At 68.3% G+C, this 20,685-nt stretch overlaps 2 protein-coding genes across 2 annotated transcripts; one reads left to right on the forward strand and one right to left on the reverse strand.

The window, feature by feature from the left end:
* Positions 1–1,102: 1,102 nt before the first annotated feature.
* Positions 1,103–5,133, reverse strand: CNPY4 (canopy FGF signaling regulator 4). Its single transcript, XM_074941177.1, is given in 7 exon segments — positions 1,103–1,266; positions 1,677–1,794; positions 3,520–3,593; positions 3,596–3,641; positions 3,847–3,943; positions 4,460–4,586; positions 4,975–5,133. Coding segments are annotated over 7 exon segments (696 nt in total). The 5' UTR covers positions 5,078–5,133; the 3' UTR covers positions 1,103–1,135.
* Positions 5,134–7,074: 1,941 nt separating this feature from the next.
* On the forward strand, positions 7,075–18,426 carry TAF6 (TATA-box binding protein associated factor 6). Its single transcript, XM_074941176.1, is given in 15 exon segments — positions 7,075–7,260; positions 7,722–7,757; positions 7,759–7,809; positions 8,505–8,658; positions 8,780–8,836; positions 9,238–9,357; positions 14,379–14,521; positions 14,671–14,748; positions 15,033–15,134; positions 15,286–15,468; positions 15,715–15,789; positions 15,929–16,054; positions 16,327–16,500; positions 16,881–17,078; positions 17,788–18,426. Coding segments are annotated over 15 exon segments (2,184 nt in total). The 5' UTR covers positions 7,075–7,104; the 3' UTR covers positions 18,319–18,426.
* Positions 18,427–20,685: the final 2,259 nt, after the last annotated feature.

The following is a 20,685-nucleotide window of genomic DNA, read 5'->3' on the forward strand; positions in this document are numbered from 1 at the left end:
GCTCTGTTCACCCTGCTCGCTTTTCTTTTTCAATAAAGTTTAGTTTAGTTCGTAAGAATTGGCTGTCGCGAGGACTTGGATAAGGTCCGGACTATTCATTCACCTGAGAGCGCAGCAGCCATGTGAGTCCGAATCCGCAAAAAGAACAGGGGGGCGCGTGGCAGGAGGGGACCAACACATTGATTAGAGCGCGAGCTCTCCCGAGCCCCAGCCCGCTTCCCCGGAGAGCTTACGCTCAAACAAATGTGTTAGTCTCTCAAGTGCCACACGCCCCCCCCGTTCTTTCTGGGAGGTAAGGTGCCCGACCCTTTGGGATTGGCAGAACGTTTTCGTTTATAGGAGGAAATAAGATTTACAGAAATTTTCATCGTATTTGACAGGTTTCAGAGTAGCAGCCGTGTTAGTCTGTATTCGCAAAAAGAACAGGAGGACTTGTGGCACCTTGGAGACGAACCAATTTATTTGAGCGTGATCTTTCGTGAGCTACAGCTCACTTCATCGGATGCATACTGTGGAAACTGCAGAAGACATTAAGATATTTATTTGGCGTGGGTACCTGGCTGGGGGCCTGAGGCTGGATCGTTTTCAGAGAAGCTGTTGTATGCTGGTTTGGTAAATCGGAGTATGGGAAAAATCCACCAGCTTTACGGGGTTTGGCTGCCCCAGTCTTTGCAGTTCACCCTAATTGAGTGACCACAGCTGGCTCCCCACTAGGACGCCGCTCATACACCCCCAACCCCCTCCTGCCCCCCTTACAGCCCAGCTCCCCCCAACCCCCTCTTCTGCCCCCTCTACAGCCCAGCTCCCTCCTGCCCCCCACCGACCAGCCCAGCCCTCCTGACCCCCATGGGAACCAGCCAACGACAACAAAAAACCACTTCACTGTGGCCAGGGATTTCTGTATAAAAACCAGAGATGGACAGACAGAGACATAGACAGAATGACAACGGGGGCAGTGGGGGGGGGGGGAATTCCACATCCCCCCAGGCCGCTGTGCATAAGGCACCGAAAAGGCAGATCCATCCCTTCCCCAAGTACCCAGCAGGGACCCCAGGCCCTGGGGGGAGAAGGCAACTAAGGGTGTCAAAGTCCCTCCCCCTGAATGTACCAAACCCGCCCGCCCCCTCCCCCCTGCTCAGAGCTCCCCTGGGTCACGATCTGCATGCCTGGCGAGGGGGCTGGGTTGTTTCATCGTCTCTTCCTCCTCCTCCTCTTCCTGGGCTCCCTCGTCACCCTTCCTCCCTGTCCAGACCTCGCTCAGACACCCTGTGGGGGCAGACAATAGTTAACAGGCCCGGTGCCTCCCCTCCTGGGCTGGAAAGGCAGCTGCCTCTGGGGTGGGGCAGCAGCCAACCTAACAGCAGGGGGAAGGGGATGAGGGCTGAACAGAAAAATAGCCTGTGTGTTCAGAGAGCCCAGGGCTGGGCTAGCAGAGGGCTGCGGGTCGGGAGTGAGGGGCACCGGCAGAGCTGGGGGGGCAGGGCTGGGCTAGCAGGGGACTGCAGGTTGGGAGTGAGGGGCCCTGGCAGAGCTGGGGGGGCAGGGCTGGGGCAGCAGGGGGCTGCGGGGCGGGAGTGAGGGTCCCCGGCAGAGCTGGGGGGGGCAGGGCTGGACTAGCAGGGGGCTGCGGGTTGGGAGTGAGGGGCCCCGGCAGAGCTGGGGGGTGGTTTACACACCTCTCTCTCCAGCCGCCAGCACGTGCCCTTCGCACAGGAAGGCTCCCAGTGCCGTCTCCTGGTGGTGGAAGTACCAGTCCTCCAGCACGGCCTCGAATTGCTCCAGCATCGTCTCGCACTGCGGGGAGAGGGGACCCGGCCATGGGACAGAAAGTCAGAAGGGCCCCGTAACCCCCCCGCCTGCACAGCCCAGAGACCCTGGCCCCTGCGGCCCCCGGGGGGGAAACCAGCTGCCTGCGTGTCCCAGAGACGCACCAGAAGGAGACGCCCTCCCGCACCGCAGAACCGGGCCCAGGGCTGATTCACCCGCACTGGGAGCAATCCGGGGCCTGCTGCGGTTTGTTTGCAGCGTTCGATGTGGTCAGTACCCTGTCGGCCCCAGGGGGTGAGAGAGATGGGGGGTGGGGGGAGACGCTCCCCCCGCCTGGGATGCACCCATGAGAAGCAGCCTCGTGAGGGCTGGTCACCCCCCACTCCGTGACATTGCACTCCATATGCTTTTATGAAAATATGCTAATGAGCGTGAATATAATGTCGCTGGAATACGCGTCACGCGAAAGGTCCCTTGTGAGGGATCAGGAGAAAGCTTGTGACCTACGGAGTGTGGTCATCCTGTTTGTATGGATGCATCGCTCCTGTATCTGAAGCCAGAAGCATGAAGTATAACTCCGGGGGCCTACGGTACTGACGCGAAGGGTGGGCCGTTAATGGTGGTTGGGAATCTGGATGGCGCCCATCGGCCAGGACGCTTGGCTGTAGAGGGCTCTGTTTGCGGGCAGGCCTCCCTGTGAGCCAGGCCAGGAAGAATGGAGGCTTGGGGGTCTCACGGGACCTGTCACCATGTCCCCTGGTGCTGGAATCCATCTTAAACCTGGGGCTTTGCCATTGAGAAGGAGGGCTGGGGACCCAAAGAGACAAAAGATTCCCGCCCTGTGCCAAAGCTATAGATGGGGGTGGGAGCAGGACAAAGGGGGCCAGTCGTGAGAAATCCCCTAGTGACCACCTGAGCCGGAACAAGGGCTGCACCAGGGGGAAGCTTTGGGCCCAGACGAGGAAGGAGACTGGTCTGCGAAGAAGCTTCTTGGAGCATCTCGGAGGGTGAGGTTTTATCTGTAATCCGTTTCCTACTGTATTAGGCTTCGACGTGCGTGTTTTTGTTTTTATTTTGCTTGGTCACTTACTCTGTTCTGTCTGTTATTACTTGGAACCACTTACATCTTACTTTTCATACTTAATAAAATCACTTTTGCTTATCAATTAACCCAGAGTAAGTAATTAATACCTGGGGGAGCAAACAGCTGTGCATCTCTCTCTCTCAGCGCTACAGAGGGCCGACAGTTTATGAATTTACTCCATATAAGATTTATACAGTGTAAAACGGATTGATTTGGGGTTTGGATCCCACTGGGAGCTGGGTGTCTGGGTGCTGGAGACAGGAACACTTCTTAAGCGGTTCTCAGTTAAGCCTGCAGCTTTTGGGGGCGTGGACCAGACCCGGGGTCCGTGTTTGCAGCAGGCTGGCATGACTGGCTCAACAAGGCAGGGGTCTGGAGTCCCAAACTGGCAGGGAAAACGGGCTCAGAGGTCATTTCAGCACATCGGGTGACAGTCCCAAGGGCACCTCTGTGACCAAACCCATCACACCCCCACCATCGATCCAATAACGGACGTGGCCTCCCCCGGCTTGTCTCACTCGTTTCTCACAGGAATTTGTCTGGCTTCAGCTTCCGGACACTAGTTCTTGTTCTGACGCCGCGTTCTGCCACCCCTCCCCAACCCCACACAGGGCAGAGCCCACTGGCTTTTCCCCGCCACCCCCCAACTCATCACCCCACACACTCGCCTGCTGCTTCAGCTGCGTCACCTCCACGGATGGCTCATCCCAGAGCTCCAGGGGGATCCCCAGATCCACCTTCACCCCTTGTTCACCAGGTTCTTCAGGGTGTTCATCGTCTGGCTCTGACCCTGCGGGGAAAGAAGGGAACCCAGGAGTCCTGGCTGCCAAACTCCTCCCTCCGTTCAAACCCACCAGACCCCACACCCCAATTCCCTCCCAGAGCCAGGGAGAGAACCCAGGAGTCCTGGCTCTTAGCCCCACCCCGCTCTAACCCACCAGCCCCCCCTCCCCGAGCCAGGGAGAGAACCCAGGAGTCCTGGCTCCCAGCCGTACCTTGGCATACCGCAGGCTGCCCGGGCGCTCGGCATGGACGTTGTAATGCAGGAACCGCTCACACACGGTTTCTAGGGCCTCGGCCAGTCGGGTTTCCCTAGGCGGACAGAAGTGGGGCAGTGAGGAGTTGGGGGGCTGGCAGAATTGGGGTCATCACAAAGCGCTTTGCTCTGCAAAGTTGAGGTCAGGTTTGAGTTTAGAACCCCACCGCAGCGGGTCTGACTGGAGCCGGAATCGGGGTCCGGGTCTGGGTCCAGATCCCGGCAGGGAGCATCTTTTGCCTGGAGTAAATCGCCCCAAACAAACCAGTTTTGTGCAAAGGGTAAAATTTTCTGGTTTTGGTCTAAAATAAATAAACAAACAAACCAACCCCCAGAAACGGAACCATTTTGGATGGAAATTTCCAAAGTTTGGTTTAAAAAAAAAAAAAAAAAAAAAAAAAGAGATTTGCTTTTGGATGTTGGCAGAAAAAGACAATTCTGGGGTTTGGGTGAGAGGGAAACCGGGTTTCTGGGAGTCACGACATACCACGGGCCCGGGTCTGCTGAGCACTTGGGGCCCGGGGGGTGTCAATTCACTCTCGGCATCCGGGACCCCAGCCCCCCACGCTTACGAGGTGTTGTACTGGATGCGTCTCTTCCGCTTGCCCGAGTCCAGCACCTGCCCCAGCTCCAGCACCTCCTTGGAGCGGCCGCTCTGCGCCAGGGTCTCCTGCAGCTCCAGGCTCAGGTACTTGCAGACTGCCGGGGGGGGGTAGTCAGCAGCCAGCCGCCTGGCCCGTATGCCCCCCCTGTCCATGGCCCCATACCCCCCCACTGAGGCTGTCCCCCCATCCCTGGTCCCTGTAGCCCCATAGGGACAGCCTGGGCACCTCTGCCACCTGCCCCTGACCCAGCCAGGCCCTGTGCCCCCTCCCCTTGCCTGGGCCTTGCAGCCCCTCCCTGGTCCATATAGCCCCATACGGACCATACGAATATCTAGGGAGAGCTCAACTCTGTGCACAAAGCCTGCCTGCTCCTGATTCGCTGGCCAGGCCCGGCCGCTGGTCCCTATAGCCCCATACGGACCGGGCCCTACAGCCCCAGACAAGGCGCATGGCCCCTTTAAGAGCCCCTCCCCCCAGGTTACCTTCGCAGGGGGTGGGCCGCCTCTCGTCCCTCTCGTCCCCCTCCTGCTCCGCCCCCCGCCCCGGCGCCCCGAGCAGCAGCAGCCCCAGCAGGGGGAGCCACATGGCTGCGCCCCCGCCCTGGGAAGGAAATAGCGGCGCTGGCCCTTTAAGGAGGAGCTGGCACCGAGCATGCGCAGTCAGCGCCTCGCTGGGACGGCCGGCGCATGCGCGTAGACGCATGCAGCCGTCGGGGAGGAACGAGGCGCATGCGCAACAGAGGGGGCGGGGCTGCGAAAAGCGCTGTCGGACCGCCTGGTTAAACAAAAGGAGCGGGACTACGCATGCGCATCGTGAGCCAACGGCGAGGGGAGAAAACTAACGGCGCATGCGTACTAAAGCGCATGCATAATATAACGTCCCCGCAGCACAATGTTGCGCATGCTCGGTAGAATGAATCAGCGCGCAGTACGCAGGCGCAGTCCCAGCCCTCAGGGTCCACGCATGCGCATTGCAGTCTTTCGTCCATCCGCGCTTGCGCGGTGCCCTGCCTAGCCGCCCGTCGGTGCCCCACGCTGGCCCCGCCCCTACGCCGGTGCTCGGGTCCTGGCAGGGTTGTAGTGAGGGGCCGGCGGGGCGCGGGCTCGAGGGACGAGCAGCGGCGGGGATCAGGGCGGAGGATCGGGGCGAAGAGGCTCGGGGCCCTGCGCTGTGAGCGGGGACCGCGCGGGGTGTCCCAGGGCGAGGGCGAGGGGCGGGCAGTGTGCATCTGCCAGGACCGGGAGGAGGCGGGGCGGGAGCAAGATGGCGGCGGGCGAGGAGGAGAGCGGGGAGCGGGAGTGAGAGGTGGGGGGAGAGAGGGGAGCGGGGGGGGACCTAGGGCGGGAGGCCGGCCCGGGGGGGGGGCAGGAGCCGGGGGGGGGAGCTAGGGGGAGGCCATGGGGGGGGAGGGAGAGGTCTGGGGGGGGAGCTGGGGGGAGGCCGTGGGGGGGAGGCCCGGGGGGGGGGCAGGAGCCGGGGGGGGAGCTAGGGGGAGGCCATGGGGGGAGGGAGAGGTCTGGGGGGGGAGCTGGGGGGAGGCCGTGGGGGGGAGGCCCGGGGGGGGGCAGGAGCCGGGGGGGGGAGCTAGGGGGAGGCCATGGGGGGGAGGGAGAGGTCTGGGGGGGGAGCTGGGGGGAGGCCGTGGGGGGAGGCCCGGGGGGGGGCAGGAGCCGGGGGGGGGAGCTGGGGGGAGGCCGTGGGGGGGAGGCCCGGGGGGGGGCAGGAGCCGGGGGGGGGGAGCTGGGGGGAGGCCGTGGGGGGGAGGCCCGGGGGGGGGGCAGGAGCCGGGGGGGGGAGCTAGGGGGAGGCCATGGGGGGGAGGGAGCGGTCTGGGGGGGGAGCTGGGGGGAGGCCCGGGGGGGCAGGAGCCGGGGGGGAGGCCGAGGCCGGGGGGGAGGCCGTGGGGGGGAGGCCCGGGGGGGGGGCAGGAGCCGGGGGGGGGAGCTAGGGGGAGGCCATGGGGGGGAGGGAGCGGTCTGGGGGGGGAGCTGGGGGGAGGCCCGGGGGGGGGGCAGGAGCCGGGGGGGAGGCCGAGGCCGGGGGGGAGGCCGTGGGGGGGAGGCCCGGGGGGGGGGCAGGAGCCGGGGGGGGGAGCTAGGGGGAGGCCATGGGGGGGAGGGAGCGGTCTGGGGGGGGAGCTGGGGGGAGGCCCGGGGGGGGGCAGGAGCCGGGGGGGAGGCCGAGGCCGGGGGGGGAGGCCGTGGGGGGAGGCCCGGGGGGGGGGCAGGAGCCGGGGGGGGAGCTAGGGGGAGGCCATGGGGGGGAGGGAGAGGTCTGGGGGGGGAGCTGGGGGGAGGCCGTGGGGGGAGGCCCGGGGGGGAGGCCGAGGCCGGGGGGGGAGGCCGTGGGGGGGAGGGAGAGGTCTGGGGGGGGAGCTGGGGGGAGGCCGTGGGGGGGAGGCCCGGGGGGGGGCAGGAGCCGGGGGGGAGGCCGAGGCCGGGGGGGGAGGCCGTGGGGGGGAGGGACCGGGGGCCCCTGGCGCTCTCTGCCGGCTCCGGGGGCGAGGGGAGACGCGGCCTCGCCCGGCTGCCTCCCGGTGCCGCCCCCCCCCGCTGTCTCACCCGCCCCCCTGCCCCCCCCAGGTGGCGGCGGGGCGGGGCCGGGGCGGGAGGATGGCGGAGGAGAAGAAGCCGAAGCTGAGCCACACGCTGCTGCCGGCCGAGTCCATGAAGGTGATGGCGGAGGCCATGGGCATCGCCCAGGTGCCCGAGGAGACCTGCCAGCTGCTGGCCGACGAGGTCAGCTACCGCATCAAGGAGATCGCCCAGGTACGGGGGCCCGTGCCGCCCCCCACGCGTCCTCTGCCCTGGGGGGGCCCTTCAACGCACAACCCCCCCTTGCCCGCCCCGGGCGTCAGCCCGTCCCGCCACCCTCCCTGGGGCATGCCCCTGCTCCCCTCCCTCGCCCTCCCCCCATCCAGCCACTGGCGTAAAGAGAGCACCCGGGGGTGGGCAGGACCCCCAGCCCTCCCTCACACACACGCTGTCCGTACCTACGCCCGCCCCCAGAGAAAATCCCCCACGGCGCGGCCCCATCCCGGCCCAAGGAGAACCCCAGCCCCCAAACACTCAACGCCTCCAGCGGACCCTGCCTTCCTCCCCCCTTCCCGCCCCCGCTCTGCTCCCACCCTGGCCTTCCCAGAGTCCCTTGGGGCGAAGAGGGGCCGCCCCCTGCTGTGGTAGCCCCGCGCCCCACGTGACGCAGAGACACCCCCCCCATCTCCCCACAGGATGCCCTGAAGTTCATGCACATGGGCAAGCGCCGGGAAGCTGACCACGGGGGACGTGGACTATGCCTTGAAACTGAAGAACGTGGAGGTAACGGGGCGCGGGGGGGACCCCCTGCTCCAGCCCCTGCTGCTGAGGTGCTGGTGTGGCAGGGACGTTGTGCCCAGGGGCCGGGGTGTAAGCTGGGCCCCGTGGGCTGGTTGGGCTCCATGCTAGGGGGCCCCTTGCTCTACGGACTGGGCGTCTCTGGCCTTTGGGGGGTTGTTCTGAGCTCAGGGTGTTTCTGAGTGGGGGCACACGCTTGGGGAGGGTGGACTGTGCGGGGGGACCCCAATTCCTAGAGCAGAGGAGCCCGTGAGCTTTGGGGGGTCCCTCCCAATGGCCGGCAGCCTGCCGGTTGCCGTGGCGAGACGCGTGTGATGTCTCGGGAGTTAATTTCCGGCACAGATACGTCTGTTCCTGAGTACGGGGCTTGGTGCCTGGAGGCGGCTGGCGATCCCCGCTTTGATGGGCCTGGTGTGTATTGTACCAGGGGCCGTCCCAGTCGGTACATAAGGCCACGGAGCCAGGCCATGCTTAATGCCAGGGCCAGGGTGCAGCCTGAGGGCTTACACAGACACGGGGACTCCAGAGAAGTCTCCGCAGGGGGGACCTCCTGGGGCCCCAGCCAATACTCTGTCCTGGCCTGAAGGCAGAGGGGTGGGCCGAGGTTTCATCCTTCGGCAGGCTGGTCCGTGGCGGCGCCGCGAACGCGTCTCCGAGCCGTGTCTCCCTCTCCCCCGCAGCCGCTGTATGGCTTCCACGCCCAGGAGTTCATCCCCTTCCGCTACGCCAGCGGGGGCGGGCGGGAGCTGTACTTCTACGAGGAGAAGGAAGTGGATCTGAGTGACATCATTAACACGCCCCTGCCCCGCGTCCCACTGGACGTCTGCCTCAAAGGTGGGCGCACCGTGTGGGGAGGTCTTCGGGGGGCTGGTGTGCCAAGAAAGGGAAGATGCAGGGCACGAGGGTGGGGGTCCCCTCCGTGCCAGCTCTCACTCCCTTCTTTGCTTCCTTTCAGCTCACTGGCTCAGCATTGAAGGCACCCAGCCCGCCATCCCCGAGAACCCGCCCCCAGGTGAGTCGGGGTCCCAGGCGTCTGGCCGCAGTGCCACACTCTGGTGCCCCACAGGGAACCGGACCCTCCTGCTTCTGTTCTGTCTGGTCGCTTGACCTGGTCGCTAAGCAACGCGACTGACGAGCATTTCCGGGTGATGCCCGCGATGCTCTCCAGAATTCAGGGATTGATCCGACGGGCCGTTCAAAAGTTAGCATGTTCCCGACAGAGAAATGCCCTTGGTGGAGCCCTGTGTCCCGCCCCAGAGGTGGCTGCATCTCAGTGCCGGGCGAGGGGTCCCTGTGTCACCAGCCCCCCCACCCCAGAGGTGGCTGCATCTCCGCACCAGGTGAGGGGCCCCTGTATGAATAGCCGCACACGTGAGGGGCTGGCTCGTGACCCTGCTCCACGTCTCTCTCCAGCCCCCAAGGAGCAGCAGAAAGCGGAGGCCACGGAGCCGCTGAAATCCACGAAGCCCGGGCAGGAGGAGAACGGCGCCCTGAAGGGGAAAGGGCAGAGCGCAACCGCCCCGGATGGCAAAGGTGGGTGGGGGGGCAGCAGGGCCAGGAGAGGGAGGGGCTCCCAGGGGCCTGGGGGGGGAGTGGAGGCAGGAGGCAGAGCAGTGTTAGCGGGGGAGGGAAGGGTGGGAGCTGGAAAGTGGGGGAGCGACTCTACCCTGTCTAATGTCCCCTGCTCCCCCAGGGAAGGAGAAGAAGGCCCCTGTGCTGGAGGGGGCGGGGCTAGCGGGAGGGGGCGGGGCTCTGCTCACACTGTGGCCCCCCAGGGAAGGAGAAGAAGGCCCCTGTGCTGGAGGGGGTGGGGCTAGTGGGAGGGGGCTGGGCTCTGCTCACACTGTGGCCCCCCAGGGAAGGAGAAGGCGGCCCCCTGTGCTGGAGGGGGTGGGGCTAGCGGGAGGGGCGGGGCTCTGCTCACACTGTGGCCCCCCAGGGAAGGAGAAGAAGGCCCCCTGTGCTGGAGGGGGTGGGGCTAGTGGGAGGGGGCGGGGCTCTGCTCACACTGTGGCCCCCCAGGGAAGGAGAAGAAGGCCCCCTGTGCTGGAGGGGGTGGGGCTAGCGGGAGGGGCGGGGCTCTGCTCACACTGTGGCCCCCCAGGGAAGGAGAAGAAGGCCCCTGTGCTGGAGGGGGTGGGGCTAGCGGGAGGGGCGGGGCTCTGCTCACACTGTGGCCCCCCAGGGAAGGAGAAGAAGGCCCCTGTGCTGGAGGGGGTGGGGCTAGCGGGAGGGGCGGGGCTCTGCTCACACTGTGGCCCCCCAGGGAAGGAGAAGAAGGCCCCTGTGCTGGAGGGGGTGGGGCTAGCGGGAGGGGCGGGGCTCTGCTCACACTGTGGCCCCCCAGGGAAGGAGAAGAAGGCCCCCTGTGCTGGAGGGGGCGGGGCTAGCGGGAGGGGCGGGGCTCTGCTCACACTGTGGCCCCCCAGGGAAGGAGAAGAAGGCCCCCTGTGCTGGAGGGGGTGGGGCTAGCGGGAGGGGCGGGGCTCTGCTCACACTGTGGCCCCCCAGGGAAGGAGAAGAAGGCCCCTGTGCTGGAGGGGGCGGGGCTAGCGGGAGGGGCGGGGCTCTGCTCACACTGTGGCCCCCCAGGGAAGGAGAAGAAGGCCCCTGTGCTGGAGGGGGCGGGGCTAGCGGGAGGGGCGGGGCTCTGCTCACACTGTGGCCCCCCAGGGAAGGAGAAGAAGGCCCCTGTGCTGGAGGGGGCGGGGCTAGCGGGAGGGGCGGGGCTCTGCTCACACTGTGGCCCCCCAGGGAAGGAGAAGAAGGCCCCTGTGCTGGAGGGGGTGGGGCTAGCGGGAGGGGCGGGGCTCTGCTCACACTGTGGCCCCCCAGGGAAGGAGAAGAAGGCCCCTGTGCTGGAGGGGGTGGGGCTAGCGGGAGGGGCGGGGCTCTGCTCACACTGTGGCCCCCCAGGGAAGGAGAAGAAGGCCCCTGTGCTGGAGGGGGCGGGGCTAGCGGGAGGGGCGGGGCTCTGCTCACACTGTGGCCCCCCAGGGAAGGAGAAGAAGGCCCCTGTGCTGGAGGGGGTGGGGCTAGCGGGAGGGGCGGGGCTCTGCTCACACTGTGGCCCCCCAGGGAAGGAGAAGAAGGCCCCTGTGCTGGAGGGGGCGGGGCTAGCGGGAGGGGCGGGGCTCTGCTCACACTGTGGCCCCCCAGGGAAGGAGAAGAAGGCCCCTGTGCTGGAGGGGGTGGGGCTAGCGGGAGGGGCGGGGCTCTGCTCACACTGTGGCCCCCCAGGGAAGGAGAAGAAGGCCCCTGTGCTGGAGGGGGTGGGGCTAGCGGGAGGGGCGGGGCTCTGCTCACACTGTGGCCCCCCAGGGAAGGAGAAGAAGGCCCCTGTGCTGGGGAGGGCGGGGCTAGCGGGAGGGGCGGGGCTCTGCTCACACTGTGGCCCCCCAGGGAAGGAGAAGAAGGCCCCTGTGCTGGAGGGGGTGGGGCTAGCGGGAGGGGCGGGGCTCTGCTCACACTGTGGCCCCCCAGGGAAGGAGAAGAAGGCCCCTGTGCTGGAGGGGGCGGGGCTAGTGGGAGGGGGCGGGGCTCTGCTCACACTGTGGCCCCCCAGGGAAGGAGAAGAAGGCCCCTGTGCTGGAGGGGGTGGGGCTAGCGGGAGGGGCGGGGCTCTGCTCACACTGTGGCCCCCCAGGGAAGGAGAAGAAGGCCCCTGTGCTGGAGGGGGCGGGGCTAGCGGGAGGGGCGGGGCTCTGCTCACACTGTGGCCCCCCAGGGAAGGAGAAGAAGGCCCCTGTGCTGGAGGGGGTGGGGCTAGCGGGAGGGGCGGGGCTCTGCTCACACTGTGGCCCCCCAGGGAAGGAGAAGAAGGCCCCTGTGCTGGAGGGGGCGGGGCTAGTGGGAGGGGGCGGGGCTCTGCTCACACTGTGCCCCCCAGGGAAGGAGAAGAAGGCCCCTGTGCTGGAGGGGGTGGGGCTAGCGGGAGGGGCGGGGCTCTGCTCACACTGTGGCCCCCCAGGGAAGGAGAAGAAGGCCCCTGTGCTGGAGGGGGTGGGGCTAGCGGGAGGGGCGGGGCTCTGCTCACACTGTGGCCCCCCAGGGAAGGAGAAGAAGGCCCCTGTGCTGGAGGGGGTGGGGCTAGTGGGAGGGGCGGGGCTCTGCTCACACTGTGGCCCCCCAGGGAAGGAGAAGAAGGCCCCTGTGCTGGAGGGGGCGGGGCTAGCGGGAGGGGCGGGGCTCTGCTCACACTGTGGCCCCCCAGGGAAGGAGAAGAAGGCCCCTGTGCTGGAGGGGGTGGGGGCTAGCGGGAGGGGCGGGGCTCTGCTCACACTGTGGCCCCCCAGGGAAGGAGAAGAAGGCCCCTGTGCTGGAGGGGGCGGGGCTAGCGGGAGGGGCGGGGCTCTGCTCACACTGTGGCCCCCCAGGGAAGGAGAAGAAGGCCCCTGTGCTGGAGGGGGTGGGGCTAGCGGGAGGGGCGGGGCTCTGCTCACACTGTGGCCCCCCAGGGAAGGAGAGAAGGCCCCTGTGCTGGAGGGGGTGGGGCTAGCGGGAGGGCGGGGCTCTGCTCACACTGTGGCCCCCCAGGGAAGGAGAAGAAGGCCCCTGTGCTGGAGGGGGTGGGGCTAGCGGGAGGGGCGGGGCTCTGCTCACACTGTGGCCCCCCAGGGAAGGAGAAGAAGGCCCCTGTGCTGGAGGGGGCGGGGCTAGCGGGAGGGGCGGGGCTCTGCTCACACTGTGGCCCCCCAGGGAAGGAGAAGAAGGCCCCTGTGCTGGAGGGGGTGGGGCTAGCGGGAGGGGCGGGGCTCTGCTCACACTGTGGCCCCCAGGGAAGGAGAAGAAGGCCCCTGTGCTGGAGGGGGCGGGGCTAGTGGGAGGGGCGGGGCTCTGCTCACACTGTGGCCCCCCAGGAAGGAGAAGAAGGCCCTGTGCTGGAGGGGGCGGGGCTAGCGGGAGGGGCGGGGCTCTGCTCACACTGTGGCCCCCCAGGGAAGGAGAAGAAGGCCCCTGTGCTGGAGGGGGCGGGGCTAGCGGGAGGGGCGGGGCTCTGCTCACACTGTGGCCCCCCAGGGAAGGAGAAGAAGGCCCCTGTGCTGGAGGGGGTGGGGCTAGCGGGAGGGGCGGGGCTCTGCTCACACTGTGGCCCCCCAGGGAAGGAGAAGAAGGCCCCTGTGCTGGAGGGGGTGGGGCTAGCGGGAGGGGCGGGGCTCTGCTCACACTGTGGCCCCCCAGGGAAGGAGAAGAAGGCCCCTGTGCTGGAGGGGGCGGGGCTAGCGGGAGGGGCGGGGCTCTGCTCACACTGTGGCCCCCCAGGGAAGGAGAAGAAGGCCCTGTGCTGGAGGGAGCGGGGCTAGCGGGAGGGGCGGGGCTCTGCTTACACTGTGGCCCCCCAGGGAAGGAGAAGAAGGCCCCTGTGCTGGAGGGGGTGGGCTAGCGGGAGGGGCGGGGCTCTGCTCACACTGTGGCCCCCCAGGGAAGGAGAAGAAGGCCCCTGTGCTGGAGGGGGTGGGGCTAGCGGGAGGGGCGGGGCTCTGCTCACACTGTGGCCCCCCAGGGAAGGAGAAGAAGGCCCCTGTGCTGGAGGGGGTGGGGCTAGCGGGAGGGGCGGGGCTGTGCTCACACTGTGGCCCCCCAGGGAAGGAGAAGAAGGCCCCTGTGCTGGAGGGGGCGGGGCTAGCGGGAGGGGCGGGGCTCTGCTCACACTGTGGCCCCCCAGGGAAGGAGAAGAAGGCCCCTGTGCTGGAGGGGGCGGGGCTAGCGGGAGGGGCGGGGCTCTGCTCACACTGTGGCCCCCCAGGGAAGGAGAAGAAGGCCCCTGTGCTGGAGGGGGTGGGGCTAGCGGGAGGGGCGGGGCTCTGCTCACACTGTGGCCCCCCAGGGAAGGAGAAGAAGGCCCCTGTGCTGGAGGGGGCGGGGCTAGCGGGAGGGGCGGGCTCTGCTCACACTGTGGCCCCCCAGGGAAGGAGAAGAAGGCCCCTGTGCTGGAGGGGGCGGGGCTAGCGGGAGGGGCGGGGCTCTGCTCACACTGTGGCCCCCCAGGGAAGGAGAAGAAGGCCCTGTGCTGGAGGGGGTGGGGCTAGCGGGAGGGGCGGGGCTCTGCTCACACTGTGGCCCCCCAGGGAAGGAGAAGAAGGCCCCTGTGCTGGAGGGGGCGGGGCTAGCGGGAGGGGCGGGGCTCTGCTCACACTGTGGCCCCCCAGGGAAGGAGAAGAAGGCCCCTGTGCTGGAGGGGGCGGGGCTAGCGGGAGGGGCGGGGCTCTGCTCACACTGTGGCCCCCCAGGGAAGGAGAAGAAGGCCCCTGTGCTGGAGGGGGCGGGGCTAGCGGGAGGGGCGGGGCTCTGCTCACACTGTGGCCCCCCAGGGAAGGAGAAGAAGGCCCCTGTGCTGGAGGGGGCGGGGCTAGCGGGAGGGGCGGGGCTCTGCTCACACTGTGGCCCCCCAGGGAAGGAGAAGAAGGCCCCTGTGCTGGAGGGGGTGGGGCTAGCGGGAGGGGCGGGGCTCTGCTCACACTGTGGCCCCCCAGGGAAGGAGAAGAAGGCCCCTGTGCTGGAGGGGGCGGGGCTAGCAGGAGGGGCGGGGCTCTGCTCACACTGTGGCCCCCCAGGGAAGGAGAAGAAGGCCCCTGTGCTGGAGGGGGCCCCGCTGAAGCTGAAACGGCGAAGCATCCACGAGCTGTCCGTGGAGCAGCAGCTTTACTACAAGGAAATCACGGAGGCCTGCGTGGGGTCCTGCGAGGCCAAGAGAGCCGTGAGTGCCCCCCGCATACCCCCCCCCCCAGGCCTGCTGGCCGGTCCCGCCCGCCCGGGCCTGTGTGTGCCCTTCCCCTGTGCGCACAGGGCCCTGCCCCGGACCCCCCAGCGCTGACGGGCCACTCTCTCTCTCTGCCCCACCCCCAGGAGGCCCTGCAGAGCATCGCCACCGACCCCGGACTCTACCAGATGTTACCGCGCTTCAGCACCTTCATCTCTGAAGGGGTAAGGCAGGGGCTGGGCCGAGCCCCCCGGGTGTGATCCCTGACTCCCGTCTGTCCCATCTAGGCTGGGGGGGCCCGTGGGGCACTGGGCTGAGCCCCCCAGGCTGTGACCCCTGGCCTGTGTCTCCCCTGTAGGCTGGGGGCCCCGTGTGAGGGTGGGCTGAGATCCCGGGCTGAGATCCCAGGCTGTGACCCCTGACCCATCTGTCCCCTGTAGGCTGGGGGGCCCGGTGTGGGGGTGGGCGAGCCCCCCCAGCTCCGTACCCCTGACCAGGTCTCCCCTAGGTGCGTGTGAACGTGGTGCAGAATAACCTGGCGTTGCTCATCTACTTGATGCGGATGGTGAAGGCGCTGATGGACAACCCCACCCTGTACCTGGAGAAATACGTGAGTGGCCGCCCTGGCTCGGCTCTAAGGGAGGGCGGGGCTGGGAGCCGGGACTTCTGGGTTCTCTTCCCTCGGCGAGCCCTGCTGGGCATGGGGAGGGAGGGTCTGGGTCCTGGCCAGGCAGACGGCGCCCCTGCCCCCCACTCCCTAGCTGCACGAGCTGATCCCAGCAGTGATGACCTGTATCGTGAGCCGGCAGCTCTGCCTGCGGCCGGACGTGGACAATCACTGGGCCCTGCGGGACTTCGCCGCCCGCCTCATCGCCCAGATCTGCAAGAACTTCAGCACCACCACCAACAACATCCAGTCCCGCATCACCAAGACCTTCACCAAGGTGGGGCGGGGCCTGGGGCGAGGGGGCGGGGCCTGGGGCGGGGCCTAGCCCCACCACCAACACCATCCAGTCCTGCATCACCAAGACCTTCACCAAAGGTGGGGCGGGGCCTGGGGAGAGGGGGCGGGGCCTTGCACCACCAACATCCAGTCCTGCATCCCCAGGCCCTTTGGGAAGGGGGGGTGGGGCTTGGGGAGAGGGGGCGGGGCTGGGGGCGCAGGACTCACCTTGCCTTTGTCCCCGCAGAGCTGGGTGGACGAGAAGACGCCCTGGACCACGCGGTACGGCTCCATCGCTGGGCTGGCCGAGCTGGGCCACGACGTGAGTGAGACCCCGGGCACGTGAGGGAGAAGGGGGGCCCCGGTGCCTGTTGGGGGTGGGGGACGGAGCCTGGGGCATGCTGGGAGGCGTGGGCGTAGGGTGGGGGGGTGGCCTCCCAGCTGACAGCTCCTCTCCCCAGGTGATCAAGACCCTGATCCTGCCGCGGCTGCAGGTGGAGGGTGAGCGGGTGCGCGGCATCGTGGAGGGTCCGGTTGTCAGCAACATCGATAAGATCGGGGCCGACCACGTCCAGAGTCTGCTGCTGGTGAGTGCTGGGGATGGGGGGCGTGGCCTGGTGTCGGGGGGCGTGGCCTGGGGGGCTCCGCATTTGGGGCTGCAACTTAGCTCCCCTCCTGCTCTCAGCTTCCCTGGGGCCCCTCCTACTTCCTGGGTTGGGTCCTTTCTTTCTGGCCCCGCCCAATCTGTGAGGCTCCGCCTCTTTCTCCTGGGCCCTCCCACTCCACATCTCCTTCCCCGCCGCGCACCCTCCCGGCCTGCCAGGTTCCTGCTCACCTCTGCCCTCCACCTGCCCCACAGAAGCACTGCGCCCCAGTGCTGGCCAAGGTCCGCCCGCCGCCCGACAACCAGGACTCGTACAAGGCCGACTACGGCTCCCTGGGCTCCCTGCTCTGCACCCACGTGGTGAAAGCCCGGGCCCAGGCGGCCATGCAGGCCCAGCAGGTCAACCGCACCACCCTCACCATCACGCAGGTACGGGGGCAGCTGGCTCTGGGGAGGGGGCGGGCAGCTGGCCGGCTCTGGGGGTGGGTACCTGGCTCTGGAGAGAACGGTCAGCTGCCTGGGGGCTGGAACCGTGAGTCTGGGGGCAGAGGATGTCATGGGGGGCAGGGAGCTGATTCTGGGGTGGGCATCCAGGTGGAGGGGACAGAGGTCAGTGGGGAGGGACCTAGGAGGGGCAGGCTCCTGAGAGTCTGTGGCGGGGAGGCCCATGGGTTTGTGGTGGGGCAGAAGGAGGGGGGTTCCCTTGGCCACTGCCAGGGAGAAGGCTGTGGGGCTGAGCCCCGTATTGGGAGGTGGGGGGGTGCTGGGGTGGGTTTGTCTGATTGTGTCTGTCCGTCTCCCCCCGGCAGCCCCGCCCGACGCTGACCCTGTCGCAGGCCCCCCAGGGCCCCCCGCGGGCCCCAAGCATCATCAAAGTGCCCAGCTCCATCACGCTGCCTGTGCAGACCCTGGTGTCCGGCCGCCCCTCCACCCCCACCCAGCCCTCCCCGCCCCCCACCAAGTACATTGTCATGTCCTCCGCCTCCGGCAGCAGTACCTCCCAGCAGGTAGGGGGCTGAGGGGGGCACGACGTCTCTGCTCCAGCGCAGTGGCCAGCCGCGGCCCTGCACCACCCCTGCCTCGGTTTCCCCTCTCCGCAGCCTGGCTCTGCCACTGCAGCCACGTCCCCCGGGCTCCCCGCTGCCGGGGGCTGGCAGGCTCCTGCCCTTAGCCGGGGTGTCGGGCAGGGTCGCCGGGGAGCTGCCTGCCCAGCCTGCGCTGCTCCTCGGCCCCCGCATCCTCCCCTCCGGATCCCCCCTCTCGGAGCTGCCTGGTGTCCAGCCTATCAGGATCAGCCGCCCTGGGAGGGGCCTGGGGGGCAGACTGGCATGGGGGGTGGGGGGAAGAGTAGGGCTCCCCCATACTGCTCTAGATGGCTTCTGGAGGGCAGGCTGGCATGGGGGGTGGAGGGAGGGGGGGGCCTGGGGGCAGGCTGGCATGGGGGGAGGGGAGGGGAGGCTCCCCCATACGGCCATCGGGGTGGATTGGCATGGGCGGTGTGGGGGAGGGTGGGGCTTTCCCATGCTGCCCTGGGGGTAGGCTGGCGTTAGGGGTGGAGGGGAGGGCTGGGCTCCCCCATGCTGTCCTGGGAGGGTCCTGGGGGGCAGGCTTGCGTGGGGGGACCGGTGGGCCTCAGGGACCCCAGCTTCCCCGTGGGCCTGTCCCCCCCGGCCGGGGTGCTTGGGGGGCGCTGACCCCCGTGCCTGTCGTTCGCAGGTGATCACCTTCAGCAGCAGCCCCCTGGGCACGGCCAGCTCCCCCATCAGCACCACGGCGGCCGGGGTGCAGCCCGTGGTGAAGCTGGTCTCCACGGCCCAGACGGCGCCCAGTGCCACGGTGACGGGCAGCCTGCAGAAGTACATCGTGGTCTCACTGCCGCCCCCGGGCGAGGGGGGCAAAGCCGGGGGGCCCCTGGGGCCCAGCTCTCCCCCTCGGCCCCACCGGGGCTGGCGCTGCCCGGCCTGGCGCCCCCCATTGGCACCGCCACCATCAAGCAGGAGCCCGGTGACAGCCCCCAAGCCCCGCCCGGCACCCCCAGCCCCTTCGGCAAGGCCAACGGGGCGCAGGGGGGCGTGGCCGGGTCGCCCCAGCCCTCCCAGTGACCCCGCCAGCCCTGCCATGGCTCCGCCCCCTTGGGCAGGGCTGGTGGGGTGGGGCAGAGTCCCAGCAGCTGGCCCCACCCACAGGGACACCCCTGTGGCCATGGTGCCCCCGGGCCTGGGGTCAGTGATGTGTGGGGGGATCTGACCCCAGCCCCCCTGTGGCATGTGGGGCAGCTGCAGCAGCAGCAAAGGCCAGCGGGGGGCGCAAGAGGCTAACAGAGCAGCACTCACCGGCAGCACCTGGCCGGGGTGGAGTGGGGGGGGTGAAAAGGGGGCTACCCCCCGTGTACATAGCTGTAAATACCGCGGTGTAAACCCGCGAACTCCCAATAAACCAGCCCTGCCCTCATCTCTGCTGGCGTCGCCCCCACTCCCACGGGCCCTTTCTTTGCCTCCAGGGAACCCAGGCGTCCTGGCCCCCCCACCCCCCTGCTCGCACGGACCCTTTCTCTGCCTCCAGGGAACCCAGGCGTCCTGGCCCCCCCACCCCCCTGCTCCCACGGGCCCTTTCTTTGCTTCCAGGGAACCCAGGAGTCCTGGTCCCCCCTCCCCCTGCTCGCACGGGCCCTTTCTCTGCCTCCAGGGAACCCAGGAGTCCTGGCCCCCCACCCCCCTGCTCGCACGGACCCTGCTCCCCGCCCAGATCTCCCCTGTTGGGGGTTCCTCTGCCATCACCATGAGGCAGGAGCTTCTCTCCCCTTGGGCAGGGCTGGGTAGCCCCCAAACTCAGCTCACAGGGGCCGGGTCCAGCACCCCCACTCCTCCCCCCATTGCCCCTGGGGCAGGGCTGCCTGTGGTTCTGGGTGGCATTGGGGGGTTCACCCCTTCTCACAGTCACCCCCAGCCACTCCACGCTCTGCATTTTATTGTCGCGGGGGGGGGCTAGCGCAGAACCCCCGAGCCCTCCCGGTTCCAGCAGGCAAAGGAGGGGCTGGGGGGGTACACAGGGACCCCCTCCCCGGCAAAGTCCCCCTGCCAGCTCTCAGAGGTGACCGCGCCCGGGCTGGCGGGCAGGGGGGTCCAGCCGGGGCTCTGGGGCAGGGGGCACACATAGATGCGGGTGCGGTGGGCGGGGCGGGGGGCTGCATGGCTGCCCAGGCTGGGCGGTGTGGCTGGGCGGGCTCCAGGACGTGCCCAGGGCTCCTCCATCTCCAGGCCGGGGGGGGCGCCGGCTGGGGGGCGTCGGGAGCTGAGATGGGCCCCCGGGCAGAGTCTTTGGCCAGCCTTTGGGGGGCTGGAGGCCCCCCAAGCTCCTGGCGCTGCTGGGGGCTGCAGGGCCTGGCCGGGGAGGCAGTCGATCTGCTCCGCGCGTCCACTACAGGGGGAGAGAAAGGGAGTGTCAGCCCCCCACCCCAGGGGATTGTGGGAGCCTGTGGCTCAGTGTCCCGTCCCCCCCACAACCCCGGAGGATGCTGGGAGAAGGGGGGTCCCTGCCCTCGAGGATGCTGGGAGAAATGGGGGTCAGGCCGTGGATGACGCTGGGAGAAAGCGGGGGGGGGGGGGGTTTGTACTCCAGAGGATTCTGAGAGAAGGGGAGTCCCCACCCCGGAAGATTCTGGTGGAAGTGGGGTCCTGCCCCAGAGGATGCTGGGAGAAGGGGGGGTCCCACCCCGGAGGACCCCTAGAGGATTCTGGGAGAAGGGGGGTCCTGCCTCGGTAGATTCTGGGGAAGTGGGGTTCTGCCCTGGGGGTTGCTGGGAGAAGTAGGGTCTCTGCCCCGGAGGATTCTGGGACAAAGGGGGGGGGTCCCTGCCCCAGAGGATGCTGGGAGAAGGGGGGTCCCCACCTTAGAGGATTCTGGGAGAAGGGGAGTCCTGCCTCAGAGGATGCTGGGAGAAGGGGGGTCCTGCCCTGGAGGATGCTGGGAGCAGGGGGGCCCTGTCCCCCCGCCCCGGCTCTGCACTTGACTCACATTTTGGGGTGAGGAGGCGGAGCAGATGCTGGACAAGGGGTCTCAGGTGCAGCCAGAGCTGGGGGTGTGGGGGGGGGAAATGGATCAGACCCGCTTGCTCCCCCTGACCCCTTCCACCCCCCTTCAGACCCAGCCCCCCCAGCCTGGTGTCCCCCACTCTCAGACCCAGCCCATATTCCCACCCTCAGCCCACCCGCACCAGGTGTCTTCCCCCCCAACCCAGGATCCACCCCTGCAGCCTCACTGGCTCCCCCAGCCCCGTGTCCCCTGCAGCAGCAGCAGCCCCCCTGCCTGGTGTCCCCCCATGGGGGTATTTCTGGTGGGAATGGCCCCAGCTGGGATTGGGCCCGGACACCAGGGTCCACGCCCTGAGTGCAGGGGGGATCTGCTGGGGGCTAACTGGCTGGAGGGCTCCCACTGGCCCCCCGGGCTCTCACCAGGCTGGTTGTGTTGAGCCCCACACACCCCATAACCAGCAGCCCCAGGACCGCCAGCATGGCGTCGCCCAAGCGCTGGCAGGAGTCGCAGGGCATGGCGGGTGGCAGCTTCTGTCTTGGGGGCAGCCCCACGGCTGTGGGGGGTGGGGGGTCCTGCTGGGAG

Source organism: Natator depressus, chromosome 28 (genome assembly GCF_965152275.1).
Source record: "Natator depressus isolate rNatDep1 chromosome 28, rNatDep2.hap1, whole genome shotgun sequence".
NCBI classification, from domain to species: Eukaryota; Metazoa; Chordata; order Testudines; family Cheloniidae; genus Natator; species Natator depressus.